The following is a 16,677-nucleotide window of genomic DNA, read 5'->3' on the forward strand; positions in this document are numbered from 1 at the left end:
GTGCCAATACCTGGAGATTCGTTAGTCTCGTATCCCCTGGGCTGGTTCATATCACGGTAACGGGAAGGATATGGCTATGATAGTGGCTAAGATGATGTTATCGATTCGCCGTCATCATTCTCTGTTAACACGCCCCTAAACGTTGCTCGGGGACGGTAACTCCATCGTGAGATGTTCATGAGAAGCGGGGGCTCGGGTCCTTCCCCGGTGTCCTTCGCAACATCAGGATCGCCGAGAATTTGTCCTTTCTCATCATCTATTGCGCGAGGCACCCTAATGAATTGTGCACGGCCGCGGGTCGAGACACCGGTAAGGCCGTGGGTGCAATCAAGTGCCCAGCCTCCCTGTTGTGATGATCTGGAGGAGCATCAAGTTGGCGAAGACTGTAGATAGGGACATTACCCATCTGGATTTAAGCGATATGGTTTAGACGGCATCTTTTCCCTTAGCCGGAGGCGGATAACGAACCAACGGAAGCCGAACGGCAGATGTTTTCGTCCCTCCTGTTTACCTAGCCGGGGCAGGGGGGTCTTGGTCACGATGTTACCATGTCCTGACCGTATCGCCCAGCGCTGGCAATGGCACATCTACTGGCAACATGATGACGCCCAGCTAGGCACCAGCATGACCGACTTAGGCCATTATGGTGTCTGGCTGGGCGTCATGATGTCACCAGCATCTCGGAATTGTCAGCGCTGGGCTATACGGTCTAGGTATTGACAGATACGCCTCTTTCTCCTGCCGGGAGTAGATAAACCCTCATCGTCAGCAGCCAAGACGCTCACTCGTGGCGAGCACTAAAACGTTTGAATATCTTCTAGACAACATCCGGTATTGAACTGCTTCGAAGGGACTTCTGGGGAGTCCAAGCATTGTTTACTTAGCATCAACTTATTACTTCTTGATACAACCATGTCGCAGGATACAAACAGGATCCAGTTGATCCCCACAACTCGAACTGACACGTGCCACGACAAGGTCGTCTACACATACGATGACCCCCCTGAGATGTGGCACAAGGCGTTGGGCGACAACCTCAGCTTCCTGTTTGGCTTGTTCGATGAGACTGAGCTCGAAGCCGGGCCAGTTCCTGGACCTGTCGGGCCTTCTGAGTTCCGCCACTTCGACCGTCAACTCGAGCTCGCAGGGCTCCTGGATGCCGCTACCAGACAACCGGTCAGGCGGATCCTCGACATCGGTTGTGGTTGGGGCTACATAGCCCGACGTCTGGTCCACCACTTCCCCGAATGTTCACGCCTCGACGCCATCAACATCAGCCAGCGCCAGCTCGACTACTGCGCCCAGAATCTCCCGGAAAACCTCGAGGACCGCATCAACCTCTACCTTTGCAACGGCCAGGATGTTGACCTACTCCCCGACCCGGAAGTACCATACGACCTGGTAGTTGTTTGTGGCGTCTACACACATTTCCTGCATGATGTCTTCGAAGCCTCGGTTGCCCAGGTCGCCCAACGACTCCGTCCTGGTGGCATATTGCTCATCTCTGATACATTGTACAAGGTGAGAGACCCAACACAAGCAGGAGTTTATTCTCCAAATTGGTTTCTATCGCATGTAGACTGACTTCCCATTTCCAGGGTGACATGGAAAAGTACCGCTCCCCCATCCCCGACAAAGCGGATCGTCTCGCATGCGGCAACCGCAAATCACCCTCGTATTTCACGAGCACGCTCGAGCAGAACGGCCTTGTCGTACGGGACGTCCGCATGATGCCTTCCAACAAAGAGGTCATCCACTGGTTCCACAAGGTGCGACTCAACATCGAGCAGAACTTTCCCGAGGGCGTGGCAGGGCCGATACAAGAACTGCATGAGATGGCGAGGAGCTTTACCAAGAGCTTGGAGAGTGACAAGGCCTCAGTGTATAGTGTCATCTCTCAGCGTGCTGTGGACAACTGAGAGAGAACATAGGAGACGTTTTGTAGAGCTTTGCACTACCGCGATATACGGGTTATTGTTTCGTTCAGGTATTTGTGATTACTAGTCCGTAACTCAATGCAAAGAAAAGAAGAAGCAGTTGCAGTCGGTTTTGAAGAAGGCCTCGTGTCCTGTGAAGCCATCCAGTAAACGAGCGTGGGTTATTGCCTCAGAGGAGGGACAAGGCAGTCACAACCCAACCAAAAGGCGAAGAAGATCAGACAGCCGAGAATCAGGAAGTGATGCTGGTTCATAATGGGTTGCATTGACGAGAGACAATCACCGAACCGTTCTTTGTTAGCCTAGTACCTTAAGCTTATCCATTTTTCAATGCTGAACCATAATGTGATAACTCAGCGTTGTTTTCTAAGTGCTTCAATATTTCATTTATAAAGCTTGCGCAGTCCCAAATCATAGCCAGACCTAGAAGTTGGCATAAGTTCGGGCCTAGATCTTGGCCCGTTTCGACTGACAATAATCGAAACTCCGCTATACAATATACCTTAGTTAATTAGTAGTAGCCAAGGTCTGTCCACATCGCAAAAGTAGTCCTTAAGTGGGGCACGGTTTTTTTTTTTTTTTTGCTCCTTATTGCCAACATAGAGTTTCCCCACTGTTTCCACTTTGTACTAATTATTAATTATATCCTAGGCACCTAACACTCCAAAAATATAGTTATGTCCCACTCACTGCTTTGATAACAGACTGTATGCATGCTTATTTAGGTTACAGCATGATCTAATGCATCTTCCTTTCCATACTAGCGCCTTTAGTATACTCTGACGTAATGTTGCTGGCCGGCTGTATGAGATATTGAATTCCCCCGCTTGTTCAATGCGGCAACCTTGGTCTCCGGGCATATGGAGGTACAGATCAAGAATTGATGCTATAAATCCAGGTATCGCTGTTCTATCGACGGAAGACCGGTATCTTAAGCAATGGTTCCTTCCATCGTATAGGAGTACACTTGGCCGGGCCGACATTATTGAAACGCTCCGGCCGGCGATGCATCCCCACCCGGCTATCCCCCCAACATACTAACGGCAAGGAAGGGACTGCGTGTGTCACTATAGCGAAGTCCGAGGAATGGCCACTTAGGGATGCAGTTCTCAAAGCGTGCGACGGTGAACGGTCTGGCAACTCTCCAGCTGCAGTTCACGTGGGACGCATGCACGGAAATCGTACGACCGATCAGGCCATAGCGAATCCAGGATCCGGTGTTTCTACCAAGAGGCGTGACTCGACAAAGCGATGCCGCTTCCCAGACGGAAGATAACGCGTAGGCCCCAGCGGGCCAGCGTTGACAGGAGATAGTATTGAATGGGTGATTGAGAAAATATTGGGAACTACTAGGAAGCGACGAAGAGGCAGTCAAGTGTTTGTCAAATGGGCGGTTTCCGTCAAACCGACGTGGGAACCACTGAAGAACTTTCTCGACACAGAAGCACTTCACCATTACGAGGAGCAGCACGCGAGGAGCAGCACGCGAGGAGCAGCACGGGAGGATCGCACCTTGGAAAAGAATTATCTGGGGCTGTCGCCAGACAGTGATTGAGAACTTGAGCTCGCTTGTTAGGAGAAGCGGGTTTGCTATTCCCGAGGCGCACGAGATACTGTACGTTATGGGATGAGGCGAGCGAAAGAACACACTGGAAACCTGTAAGGCCAGGTAGTCTCTGAGAACCGAAGTCTTTTCCAGCAATTCGAGGCGAAAGCCTAGGCATGCGTCGGTCACAACCGTAAATGATATGCATCAAGGAACAGTTCGAGTTTGGCGAGACAAGTATCGCAGATGGTAGCAACTTAGTGGGTTGATCTCTTGCTATCTTCCGCATGGTTCGTATTCGCCATTCGATGTCCTCCTGATTCCCAATCAATTTACTGCTTGCTCGAATCGCTGCCTCACTAACGCAGAACACACACTCGTATAATCATTCTGTTTCCAGACTCTCGTCTAAGTTGATTTCCTAGTTTTAGCCTAACAGGAAGCCATTGTGGTATCGGCGAGGAGTTACTTACGTCCTTCCAATCAATTCCGCTTCTAGATGGCCGCATTTGACCGACCACCCTCTAGGTGTTTTGTTGGCCATGGCAATGCCGAAGCGTTGGCAGGTAAACGGTGCTCCCTGTTTATGCGCGCATGCTACCTGGAGTTTTCGGAAGTGGTTAGTTGAAATTGAAACCTTGACATGTTGGTATGTTATTTTGATCTTGGAGGCGTAGTGAAGGCCGTTGGTTGAAAGTGGAATCATGACACCACCATCTAGGTATCTGCGATGTTAACTGGGGCGTGCTGCAAGCAGTTGGCTGGGAAGTGAAGCCTTGTCTTGTTGGTCGTCTAGAGAAATGCCGCTTGGGGCGGTGTGCCCCCAACCGTTGGTCAACGATGAAACCTTGGCCCTGTTGGTTATCAGAAAGCAGGCGGGCTCTGTTTCAATTCTCCGTGGGCTTTGTTGATGGGTCTCATGTTAGCGACGCAGTCGATCTGAGCCGTCGGGGCAATAACGTCTTCAGATCTCCATACCAACACAACCCCAAAAATATGTCTTCGTGGGTTTTGTACCATAGTGCCGGGAGAGCATCCAGGTTTCATGAAATCTTTGTAGGGATGTGGCCTGACAAATCTAGCTAAAGTAATCACCCGGTACCGTTCCGTGCCCCCCCAGTTGGCCAGTCATTGCCGGCCTTCAGTCTTTCCGGATGAGTTATTCAGGGAAGCTTTATTACGCACAGCTAACTCCGCCAGACCCCTCCGTGCCGGTATCATGACATCATACCAGCATCATCCGCCATCGTCAGCGTCGACGCCGCCCAAGATTCGGTTTATGATGTTGGCCGGTACTGCAGCCATCAGGCCCGGCACTAGGAGGACGGTGGGCTCAGTCGACGGCCGTGCTCCAGTTGTGCGCCGACGCCAGTCGATCAGCTAATATACATATACATATATAAGAGTCCCTAATGGTAGGTTGTCAAACAGGAATAGTGTAAGACATTTGATGACAGCCCATAAATTGTCTACGACTAAGCCGTTAATTACTGAGAACTCCAAGACCCAGTCGCTGTCATGCGTCTATCATTCGTATGCTTGATACCATTACTGGTACTATATCAACCCTGGCCATCGATGGCCCGGCGAGGCAGGTGGGTTGAACTGAACTCCTGGTTGAATCTCGTATTTACACATATCACAGGTTTGACGACGATGCCGGGGAAACCCTGCCCGATGGCTTCCGTGATGATCAACGCTACCGGGGCCAGTGGAAGCACGACCCGCTTGAGACATCCTGCTACGTCGCCCGGAGGTGCGCCGACGGGGAAGAGGATCCTTCGATCCTATGCCCGCCCGAGTATACGTACATAGTGCCGCACGACGGTGACGGTCGAACGCGGATGGACTCCAGGATCAACCCGGCGGAGTGCCCCGATGGCCAGAGGCATCCTATCTGCTGTCCCCGTGAAAGCCGTCGTAACTAGCTGCGGGTGGCGGGCAAAGCGAGGACGGAGCGTATCGAAACTAGAAATTGGTCTGGACTCGACCGCCTAATATATTTCCAAACGAGCGTTCTTTATCTTCTCCGAGTATCTCGGGGTCCCAGTTAACGACCCGGTCGTCTGCCAAAAGCCTTCAAACTCCAGAAACCTGTGGGGTCCGACCTTGTTTTCGCTAAAACGTGTGCAACCCAGTCGGTGTTGCAGCCGGTATTGTCGGGGCAGAAGCTGAGACTCGCAAACTTGATGCCCTTGACGCTATGAATATTAAAGCACTCGTCAAGCGCACCATGGTCGACGATGCTTCTGTCCTCCATGGGCGCCATAGAGAAAGTCTATACCTCTTAGCGCTAATCCCATTATCAGAAACAGTAAAAGGAGAAAAGAGGAAAAAGAAGAATACCCCCCCCCCCCTCCCCCCCCCCCCCAAAAAAAAAGAATTAAACAAACTATATTAAGGACCCCCGCCATATCTCTTTACCCAATTCTCGACACTCTCAATATCCTTTTTCTCATACTTCAACTCGTGTCTCCTCGTCCCCATATTGCTCAGAACGATACCCTTCTGAGGCCACAACTCATCCGACTCGGGCACTAGAATTGTGCAGTTGCCATTCCAGATGCCCGCCGTGATCTTCCACCACTCGACATACTTGTCCGTATTTCCGAGATTCACATCGTACGCCCGGGCCCTTGACTCAAATCAGACACGAAATCTAGTACCTTACATAGGATATACCTTACCCATATACATATCTATACACTGCACCGTCTCTTGCAACTTGATGTACCCCTACACCATAGGCACCATATCACACTCATCATTCAAAAACCAAGCATCGAGATTCGGCACAGCGTACGGAACCGCTGCCGTAATAATGTCCGTAGGTCCTCAGGAGAACAGATACTCCAAAGATAAAACATGGTAAAACAAGAATTCCCCGGCGGCATGGGCATGTGGTCGCCAAACCAACCCGCAATAACCAAGCAGTACATGCCCGGCTTGTCAGGATTGTTCTTGAGGTAACTTTCCCGACCCACAGTGGGGTGTGGCGTCGGCCACGTCTCGAATTTCCTTGAGCTCCTCTGCGGTAGTGCGGATCTCGACGCCCGCTTCTATACAGTCAGTCATCAGCGGCTCGGTACCCTTGAGGTCCCACTCGTCAAAGACGCGCTTCTGCACCTCGGGCCTGCCGCGGCACAAGGTTGTCAGAAGTACGGCGTGGAGCAGGCCTGGCCCCCCCCGTGGTGGGGTGTTGGGCGAGGGGCAGGAAGGTATCGAAGTCCGGAGTGTTGAAGGATTAGGGTAAAGGACATGGTCTCGCACAAGACGATGGTTTGCTTGCGCGCCCCGGAAAATGGGGACGTTGCGATCCCATGACTGGTTCGAGATGGAACCCAAGATCGGTTAGGGGGAGGGGAAGGGGGAGGGGTTTGGGTTGTGATGTCGAAAGACTGAAGAGTTGAGAGATGGAGAAGCTGAAAGGCCGAGAGGGCGAGATAAGATGCCTGGAAGATCAAGGAAATTGGGCGGCCAACTACGAATGCTGCTCTTAGTCAAGCCTTGCGTAGTTATAGAGTACGGTGTCGGGAGTGAAGACCCGGAAACACGCCAAAGTACTTACAGCTCAGTTGATACGCGTCGACCACGGCACACCCACCCTTCAACTAGATCACACTGTCCGAGTCGCAATGGGCGGAAGGAGCCGGCATCCCCCCGTCTGGCCTAGGAGCAGTTATGCCAATCATAACCTGCACCGAGTCGGACACAAACTCCAAGGCAGGACGCCTGGGTGTTGACGGTAGGGTAGGGAGGCTACCGCAAGGTTTCTGACACTGTCGTAATACTGCCCCGTCGGGGTGTTCTGCTGAAAGCTTGCAAAGGGTGCAAAGATAGCAAGCAGTCGAGGAACGTTGTATTGCTTGCGTGGGAACCAAGTCCGTCACCGGGGCGCCGTACGCCCTGACTGTGCACCTCTCTCTACGAACGGCTCTTGGATTTGCTGGGAAGCCCACTTACCTCGCCGTTCTCGCCCCTGGAGACGCTTGCGGCGAACCAACCAGTCGCTTCCACGCTGCCGGGGACAGCGTGGGTGCTACGCTAGGAGAGGTCGCCAGCACCGCCGCCACTCGCACTGGGAGTCGCCTCGATGCCGCCCTCAGCGGTGTACAACCCTGCGACGAGGTCGAGACTTGGCAGTAGCGGACGACGTCCCGTCCAGTCCGCTCCCTCTAGGAGGTCTCGGTGGCCTCCTCGGCTTGCTCCTCCACCGCCGGGCTAGAAGCGCCGTGGGACCATCCGGTTCAACGGGGTGTCCACGGAGGTAGTTGTAGTCCTAGCCCTGTGGGACGATCAAAGGGATCCAGTATCTCCGATGTAGCCAGCATCGCAGACTGCCAACTCGGACGCGGCGGATGGAGCCCCTACAGTGACACACGGATTTCCAATCTCACTCAAATCATTACAAATTCAGCGCCGTGGGCAGAACGGATTCCTTGACGGCAAAGCCACCGTTTCCGTGGTCTTCTACCGTTATTCTCCCTCATGAAAAGATCTCCTCTAGCATTCCCCTTTGGGGTAATCGATCGATTGATCTATGTAAGTGGAAGCTGAAGAGAGCCAACTCAAGTAAAAGAAAGCTTCGGCGAAGCCGTCAATACCCAAGTTGAGTCTGGCTTACTGGGTGGCGAGCTGCGGCAATGTCAGCAAGTCGTATCGCCCCATTCGATACAAGACCTTTTCGGATTGAATCGAACTTGTTCTGACAGCCCGGTGTCAGTAAAGGTAGGCTTGCTCTGAAGCGCCTGCCCTGGTTTCGGACGCATCCAATATTGTTGCTAGCTGAGGTGGACCAGGAGTTCGAGTTACCTCAAACACGACCCGGGTGTGGGTCTCGCCGCATCTCTAGACTCAAGCCCTGGCCTCGCCTCTCACGCACGCGGCGGGATGTGCACCGAACCCAGCAGATAGGGCCAGGCAGTGCTGATCCTTCGCTGCTATTTTTTCCCCGTTTGCTTGACGATGAGTTGATCTGACAGAAATCGTGGAAAAGAAAATATTGGGGCCCACGTCAATGGACCGCTTTCGCAAATCGGGGAGTCGGTGCAACGCGGGGTGAAGATCCGGTAAGCTTGATCATCGGGTAAGATTGGGACCTTACATTTCGACATGCAGCCTTGTTGGTTTGCCACCAAGTGCACAACCCATGACTTGGGGTTGCTGTTCCTGGCCCACGGCCAGCAGCCCAAGTAATTTCTTGGTCAGATGTGGATCCCCTTCCAACGTCACCTGCTTCCCAATGTCAGGAATACACTCGAGTCCGTCAGCAAGCCACGAGGGCTGCGTCATGGGAACTCGGAATTTTTTTCTTAATTTTTTTTTTTTTTTTTATCTCTATCTTTCTACACCCCCCCACCGTCTTGGCCGGTGGATACAGAGGGGTGTAGTACTCAGGCCAGCTGGATATTCAGGATACAAATTTTCTGTGCCTTGGAAATCACTACTTGTTTGCCAGATTGGTAGCTCGTGTAGATTGCTGATAGCAGCTTGTGTCTGAAACGCTGCAGCGCCACATATTCTGTTGTTGGGGATCTCGGCTTGGCTTCGTCGAGGCGGGACAGCCGGCTATGCAAGGGACGGTCCGTTGCTGTTCGTCAAATCGTTCTGGTCATGCCCACATCATCACAGACGTGGTCGAGCCCACGTTTATTATGCAGGTATCCAGGGAAACTGACAAGCAAAAGCAGTCACGTTTGTGTAGCTTTCCCAGTTGGCCAAGCTGTGGTGCTATTGACAGCGAATTTTATTGGCCTGGTCGTGGCCTCTTCAAACCCAACAGCCCGAGCGAGGCGGGCCGGCAGTAGGGCCGGGTGAGAGCCAAATAAAAGCAGAGCGACCCGGTGATCACGACATAACATCTCTGGAGCGGAATTGGCGAGAGCGGAGTCATTCAAGAACGGACCGATCGGGGTGAGGGGGTTGCAGGACTCCGGCACTATTGGTGGATTGCAACTTTGAATGGATGTTATCTAGGGGACGGGGCGTGCAGCTCCTGGGCCAAGCCCAATTAGCCCTCAGCTGTTTTGACACCATCAGGTCGCGCTGTGCTCACAAATGTACAATCTAGGACGAGGAAGTGGAGCATCTGTCCTTATGAGTCCTGGGCCCGAGCAAAGTGACAACACTCGACTCTGAGATTAAGCTGGAATTTCCATATTGCCGAGGGCATTTTCAGCGGGGGTTCAGGGCAGTACACAATCCGGGCCTTAAGGGGCGTCGTTTTAGTGTCCGCGACATTGCTTGCGGTAGTGCACAGTGTGGCTACCATATCGCAGCGGGCCCATGGTACTTCTCCGCTGGCCGCGAACACAAATGCTGCTTGGCATATGTTGGGGCCAAGAGGCAGTCGAGTCGAATAACTCGTTCTTGGACCTAATACCTGAGTGAGAGACGTTCCTTGCGTTGTATAGTAAAGGATGATGGATGGCTAATCGTCGTTTGATCGTTCCAGGTCCCTCTGCTCTTTACATCCTAGCCAAAGGCAGAAACTGAGTGTTCTGCATTACAAACAAGCGTTTATGCTCGCCGCCCCTTATTACCGGTTTCCATTCCCTCCCCCACAGCCATCAAAGTCTCTCAAATTAATATTGAAGTGACACCGGTCCACAATGCACAACAACCCACTTTGCCCCTCTTGCTGTGGCTTGCTTGCGGGCTGGAAGAGCGGTCCCGACCGGGAGCATGGGCAGGCGGGGTAACGCTTGGGGTTCCTCTTGTGTACGCTTTGGAGTTCTATCAGGTTCATGAGGCAGTCCGTCAGCTTCCTGGGTAGTTTTTCCACACCCAACTGACGAGGTGTTTCCCATTTTATCTCAACTAGAGCCGGTCCAGCTTCGCTGCTGCCGGACGGCGAGAGTTGGGCAGTCCAAATTCCAGGCTTTTCTGTTCACCTAATCGGGACCATTGAGTCATTGTGGATACCATCAGTCTTAGCATTGGCTGAGCTCGTGACCCGGCACCTCCTCACTGCTTTGTTTAAGTAAGGCATTTGGAAGAGGTCACACGGCTGGAACCGCCGACGCAGAGAAACGCAACGGCGGGAAATCCCCGAGGTCAACAAGTGTTTCCCCAATGGCCAACAGCATTGCCAATTTCAGCAAAGCTATCCTCCCCTAGAGAGGCCCTTGTATTTTGCCCAATTATTTGAATTCCCTTAATCCATGTGCTTGCACGAGCTCACAAAGACCTCAATGGCATGGCCAAGCCGACAAAACAAAGAACAGCGCCCGCGTCTACGAAAGGGCGAGGTGCCGAGTCCTGGCCAAAATCGCTTCACACCCTTTTATATTCTACCCCAATCAGCCAGGTTCCTATGCTGCCGGCGAGGTGTTACACCCAGAGACGCAGGGGAGCAGCCCAGGAGAGCCAGCATATTATTGACCTTGCATCTACTCGGAATAACCCCTCTGGAACACATTTTCCACAGTGCGGATGGAACACCGCGCAGCCTGCGGCCAGTTGTCCACTCAAACGCAGCCCCAGACACACGCTGCTTGCATTCGGTCAGGCAGGTGAGCTGCAGTACCGAGGTGTACACCCCGGTGCTCCTGTGGCCTCTTTAAGCACGGGGCAAGCCAGGTACCCGTCCCCTAGGCAAACGCCCAGGAGATACCCAGCAGGGGCATCGGCGGGACTGGTCCACGGCGTACCCCCTTGTAGCGCCCGTATTCCCACCACCAAATTCCCCAGGCAAGTGACCCAGGATGTGCTCGCACTTTCCACCCCGTCTGCGTTATGAAAGCACTACAGCTTCCCAATGAGCTCGGCGTTCTGGCCAGCTGTGCCTGTTCCTCGAATCCTTTTTCAACTTTTTTTTTTTTTTTTGTCTTGCGGCGATTGACCAGGGCAGACCTGTTTCGTCCCATGCCACCACGCCCACCACTTGAACCGCCCCAACTGTGGCCCGCATTCCTCTCGTCGGGCCATTCTTTCATTCACACATCGTCTCTGCGGCAGGCACAGCCACTCATCTTTGCTCGTTGCTCGACATTTTTTCCATGCCGCTGACCCTGCCTTCATCGAAATCCCAATTGCTGGCGAATTTTTTGGAACCCTGTGTCCTGAGCTTGACTGGCTGCATCGTCGCCCACCTTGGCAATACCCTAGTAGGACCCGAAATTATTATTGTTCCTCCCCGCGCTTCAACTTGTCGACCAGCTGCTCCCAACGACCTCCAACAACTGGTGGACTCCAACGACACACACGCCAACAACCGACCACCAGCGCGCGTATTTGTGGCTCAGCATATTTTTGGATAATCACGCGTTTGGACAGGGAGCGAATTGTGGGAGAGCCGTGCAGACCACTGTAGTTGGATCTCTGCACCGCTTTTGGCAATGGCCTCTTCCAAGGTAGATTCCAGACCGGCTGACGCCCGTTGCGAGCCCGGCCTCTCCGTTGCGCGGAGCAAGCAGTACTGACCATCTGCCTCCGCTCTCAGGAAACGCAACAAACCTCGCGACCGCTCAGCCACCGGCCGTCCATGTCCTCCAATTCCATAACCGGTGGCCTTTCCCTTAGCCGACAAACCCACTCCCGCAATAACTCGCACTCAATCATCGGCAGCGCCCTCAATGGCACCCACCGCGTCACTCGCCGCAAGAGCATGACGAATACAGGAGCCAATGTGGCAGCCGTGGCCGCCGCCCTCCAGGAATCCGGCGACATGCCCACGCCACTCCCCATTGCCGTTAACTCGCGCCGGAATACGCTGTCTAAGAATGGCCTCTCCCGATCGGCGGTTGTCGGTAGCCTCCCGTCTCCACCCGCTAGTCTCCCGACTCGCAAGTTCACGACGGCAGCCGGAACGGGCGGTGCACAAGACAGCGCAATCGACGACGAGCTCAACGACATGTCTGGGGATGACGCAGAGTCGGCCTTCCAAAAGGCCCGCCTGAGAAGAGCCAGCGATGGCCAGCCTCTTGTCAAGGAAGGGGGTCGGAAGAGCAACCGCCCGGAACTTCGCTGCGAGAAGTGCGGGAAGGGATACAAGCATAGCAGCTGCTTGAGCAAGCATTTGTTTGTGCCCATTTTCCTTTCCCTACCCTCTCCCACCACGTGGTCTCTGAGCGCGGAGTTGGAAACCCCGTACCGGCTGTGGATCCTCGACTGTGTTGTTTGAAGACACTTGTGTTGACTTGTCTGCCCGTCAGGTGGGAGCACACTCCCGAATGGTCTTACACTTCCAAGCTCTTGATTTCCAAGCACCAGCAAGTCCAGCTCCTGGAGGCTGCCTCGGTCCTGGTCGCCATGAACAATAGCGCAAGCAATAACACTGCCGCCGCCTCCGCCGCCGCCGCCGCCACCCCACCGGACTCAGCCCGAGACTTTCATAGCGACCGAGATTCAGCATCCCCCTTGGCGAGCGGCTACTCGGAACAGCAGGACCACAGCTCGGCTGACACCACACCGCCGCCGCATTTGGATGCCACCAACGCCACCAATGCGTCTTACCGGAGCTTTGGCCCCAGACATACCGGCAGCAACACCTTCTCGCGGTCGTACCAGACTGCGCCTTATGCTTCCTCAGCAGCCGGGAGCATGCCAAGCGTTTCGGGCTTTGGCCACTTCCGGCAACTAAGCCAAGACCAGAGACCGACATCGTCCGGAAGGAACGCGACAGGGCAGGATGACCGCGAGCTCGCCGCGGCGGTCGAGTTGCTCAGCTGCAGCTTCGGGAGCAATGGGGGTTCCCGAGCTGTCCACCTCCCGATCGATGCTCCCCCAGTTCCGCCTCTTCCCGCCCAGTATCTCGATCAGGGGATGTTGTCAGGCACAAGCTTCATCAACAGCTACCCCAGCGGTGCACCCGAAAGTTTCACGCGCGGCGAGCTGCGGAAGGCCGACGCGAAGATGGAGGAGAGCAGCGAAAGCGTCATGGACGACGACGACGACGAAGACATGCGGTCCCGGGCGCGAAGCGACGAAGACGACGACGGCGTCTTTGGGAGAATGGAGGAATAAGTTGTCGGCGTGTTTGAACTTTCTCGAGCTCGACGCGACGAAGGCAAGCGACGGTCGCCGGGATTTATGACATGGACGACGGATGCTATTTTCTTTTGTATACTTATACTGTAAGCGTGTAAATGAGGTCGCTCCGCCGACGGCCCTTAGCACCGAAGAGTGGAGAGCGTCGTGAGCCGTCGCATGGGATCGAGGAGGCGACCAGCTCCACGAGGTTAAAGTGAGGGTCGTGTGCGAGCGTTGAGTGATGACCACGGACTTCTGGCACTGATGGGAGCTCGAAAAGGCAACAGCTTAGGACATTGCCGGTCCGTCGTTTTGCTCCCGCAACCAAAGTCCCAAATAAATGGAAGACATACCCACAATACATGGCTCGAGGGAAGCACTTTGTAATAATACCTTGTCTGTGCGGTTGGCGAAGGGCGGGAACACAGGAACCAAAATCGACTTACCGATTGCGGGGTGTGGTATGTCCAACGCTTCCAGATTTGGAGATCCCCAACCAAAGGAGGCGGTTTTGCGGATGTTGCACAGTACTTTCAGCTAGCGGAGCTTGAGTACTGTATGAAGTGAAAATCATTGATATCTCGGATTTCCGCATCACCATGTCTGGTGCTTAAAGCTTGGGGTTGTCTGGTGTCTGTTTGCTCGGTATGGCTTGGGCAGCAAAGGCGACTACTGACTCGACGGCCAGCGGTCGAACCGTAATTACATACAAGGCACACGGGAGGCCAGGCGCTGAGGGGAAACGAAGCGCTCGATGAAGCGAACAAAGACGTCACTGCTCCACTGAGCGTCCGTGTGGGCCCAATTTCCCCCCACACGTTTTACCTCAGCTCAATCTCCAAACGGATTCTCTCACCGTCCAATCTCATCTTCAACACCACGTCGGAGACGAGGCTCTCATCCTCCCGCTCGCATCGTCTCATCTCTCTCTCTCTCTCTCTCTCTCTCTCTCTCTCTCATCTTGCTCTAAGCCACCCCAGATCTCTTAACCCCGATCGCCCGGTGCAACACGACTTTGTGGCGCTTGGGCTTGCTTTCGGTTCCAATTGTTTGTTTTCCTCACCATCCCACCCGTGATGGGCCGAGTAAAAGAGGCGGCGGCTGAGGATCTCACCGCTGTTGGTGCCGCAGTTGCATTGCCTGCCCCTGCAACTCCGGCCGGGCGCGCCGAGTCTTCGGGAGCCAAGACGTCACTGTCGAGACGCGCCCGGTTGCCCGGCCCCGCCCGGTTTGCGTTGGTGATCATCCTGAGCTTCGCGCTCTCCTCGCTCGGGCAATCGTTCCTGGCTTACTGGACTCGGAATGAGCTGGCAAGCATTGCGAGGCCCACAGATTCGAGGACTGAGGCGGCAGTCCTGGCCGCATGGAGACTGTATGTGTCTGCCGGTGCTCGATCCATTATCGCGCCCTCCTTTCTCGCTTAGGGCTGAGGAGGGCTGACCTTCAGCTCTGGGACGCTAACCTTCGCTGGCATGGCAGATTCGGGCTGGCCCTGGGCTGGTTCGGTGACTACGACGGCTACGATCTTGCAGCCCTCGCCCTTCTCTCGCATGGCCCTACAGTAAGTACCCCCCTTTGAGCCTTCCCCGCGCAGGGCCGCAAACGCCGCATCCACACGGGGATTTCTCCTACACATGGCAGGGCGCAGCCCGCTGACCCTCTTTGGCTAGACACTTCTCGTCTCTGTATTTTACGACATTCGTGCTTTGACCGCCGGCGCTTACCTCGGCGTCGATATCGTATCAGCGTTCCTGCCGTTCCTCCTCTTGCGCCGGCTCTCTGGCGCGCACTCAGCCGCTCCGGACGTCACAAACCGGGAGATCGTCGTCGACAGGGGAATCCAATTGCTTACCTCCCTCCAGGCGGCGCTCGTCTACGGTGTCACCCTCTTCCTGGCAAGCCGCAGTTTCCTTCCCGACGCATTGGTACTCTACTTTGACGGCATCCCTACCATCCGACCTGCAGCAGATGCTACCCTGTTCGGCTTCGGCCACGCGACGAGCCAGGTGCTCAGCCTGTTGTTCGGACTGGCAGCGCGGGCGTTCATCTTCACACCACTGGTCACGACGGGGCGGACTCAGCAGGACCAAAAGAACGCTGAATTCGATCCCGTCAACGCCACCCTCGGGCAGACGGTGGCGTGGAACTTGTGGGGCTACACAACTCAGACTAAGGTGTCGGTCCGGCGGACAGCCGTCGCCATGTTGTTCACTGCTGTCGGTACATTCCTGAACACGTCAATGGTAATCAAGGGTGTCGAGCCGTACGGCGCCGCGGTGTACGCCAGCATATGGGTCATCGCCGCCCTCGTGACTGGGCTCTCGTTGAGATACGTAGGGAGCGCATGAGACACCCGGTCCTAGCAGCTGCCTGCGTGTGTCTCGGAGGCTGCCGGGTGACACTCACGGGGACGACGCGTTCACGTCGATGTAAGGCACCGGCGGATTAGTTGACGGCCGGGTGACGCGTGGGTGGCCATGCAAATGCGAGATTCAGGCACGTTGAAACCCCTTGGCCATCGGATCTCGCATGGGCCGGGTATCCATATTAACAGGCACCCATTTCGATCGTCCATCCGAACACGTGGAGGTAGCAGTGATAGCTTGAATCGGTGGTATCGTAGTGGTCGCAGACGTGCTCGTGAAACCCAAGAGCGGCTGCTGAAAGCATCGGCGGCTGCACAAGCGGCTGGCTGGCATACCTTCACGACTGGCAATGTTCCGGCACACATGGCGTGCCTCTGCGGCAAGGACGGCAGCCCATAGATCAGGTAGCGACCCCAAGCCAAGACACCAGCTGAACGCCGAATATGGCCCTAATGGGCAAGGTAAGGCTTTCCGGGCCTGGCGGGGGTAAGAGAACGGTTTCCGATTCAGCAATGGTCGCGAGAGCGGAAAAACGGTGGGTGGGCGTGGCAAACGGAGCCACAAGCAGCGGAGCGACTTATTAGCTTCTTTCAGCCGCACTGCGCCTTATTTTTAGCGGGCAGCACCGGCCGGATCGGCGAATGGCAGGGCGACAATCGGCGCCTCATTTCGTGCCAGGGCCGGACGCCGTTGCCCTACAGACGGAAACGGTTCGGCGGCCTCTCCTTTCTGGACAGTTTCTCTTGCAAGAGGATGGCGCGAAATAACGCTTTCGGATACTATCGAGCGGCTGCGGCAGTCGGTCGCTTGTTTGCTGCGTCTGTATTGAGCAGAACATTTAATAGCAATACGCTGC

The 16,677-nt window shown here is 54.7% G+C and overlaps 4 protein-coding genes across 4 annotated transcripts; 3 read left to right on the forward strand and 1 right to left on the reverse strand.

Annotated features, from left to right (window-relative positions):
- Positions 1-912: 912 nt before the first annotated feature.
- On the forward strand, positions 913-1,919 carry MFIFM68171_10830 (S-adenosyl-L-methionine-dependent methyltransferase; the record flags this gene model as incomplete). The annotated part of the gene is made up of 2 exons (XM_071066249.1): positions 913-1,521; positions 1,599-1,919. 2 exons carry the CDS (start codon positions 913-915, stop codon positions 1,917-1,919), a joined length of 930 nt encoding a protein of 309 aa, XP_070922350.1.
- Positions 1,920-5,533: 3,614 nt separating this feature from the next.
- MFIFM68171_10831 (uncharacterized protein) lies at positions 5,534-6,805 on the reverse strand (the record flags this gene model as incomplete). Its single annotated transcript, XM_071066250.1, has 4 exons — positions 5,534-5,761; positions 5,908-6,118; positions 6,464-6,659; positions 6,754-6,805. 4 exons carry the CDS (start codon positions 6,803-6,805, stop codon positions 5,534-5,536), a joined length of 687 nt encoding a protein of 228 aa, XP_070922351.1.
- Positions 6,806-11,822: 5,017 nt separating this feature from the next.
- Positions 11,823-13,449, forward strand: MFIFM68171_10832 (C2H2-type domain-containing protein; the record flags this gene model as incomplete). The annotated part of the gene is made up of 3 exons (XM_071066251.1): positions 11,823-11,837; positions 11,927-12,504; positions 12,639-13,449. 3 exons carry the CDS (start codon positions 11,823-11,825, stop codon positions 13,447-13,449), a joined length of 1,404 nt encoding a protein of 467 aa, XP_070922352.1.
- Positions 13,450-14,531: 1,082 nt separating this feature from the next.
- Positions 14,532-15,803, forward strand: MFIFM68171_10833 (uncharacterized protein; the record flags this gene model as incomplete). The annotated part of the gene is made up of 3 exons (XM_071066252.1): positions 14,532-14,827; positions 14,935-15,016; positions 15,126-15,803. The coding sequence occupies 3 exons, from the start codon at positions 14,532-14,534 to the stop codon at positions 15,801-15,803; spliced, it is 1,056 nt and encodes a 351-aa protein (XP_070922353.1).
- Positions 15,804-16,677: the final 874 nt, after the last annotated feature.

The sequence above is a fragment of the Madurella fahalii genome (genome assembly GCF_045866475.1).
Source record: "Madurella fahalii IFM 68171 DNA, scaffold_6, whole genome shotgun sequence".
NCBI classification, from domain to species: Eukaryota; Fungi; Ascomycota; class Sordariomycetes; order Sordariales; genus Madurella; species Madurella fahalii.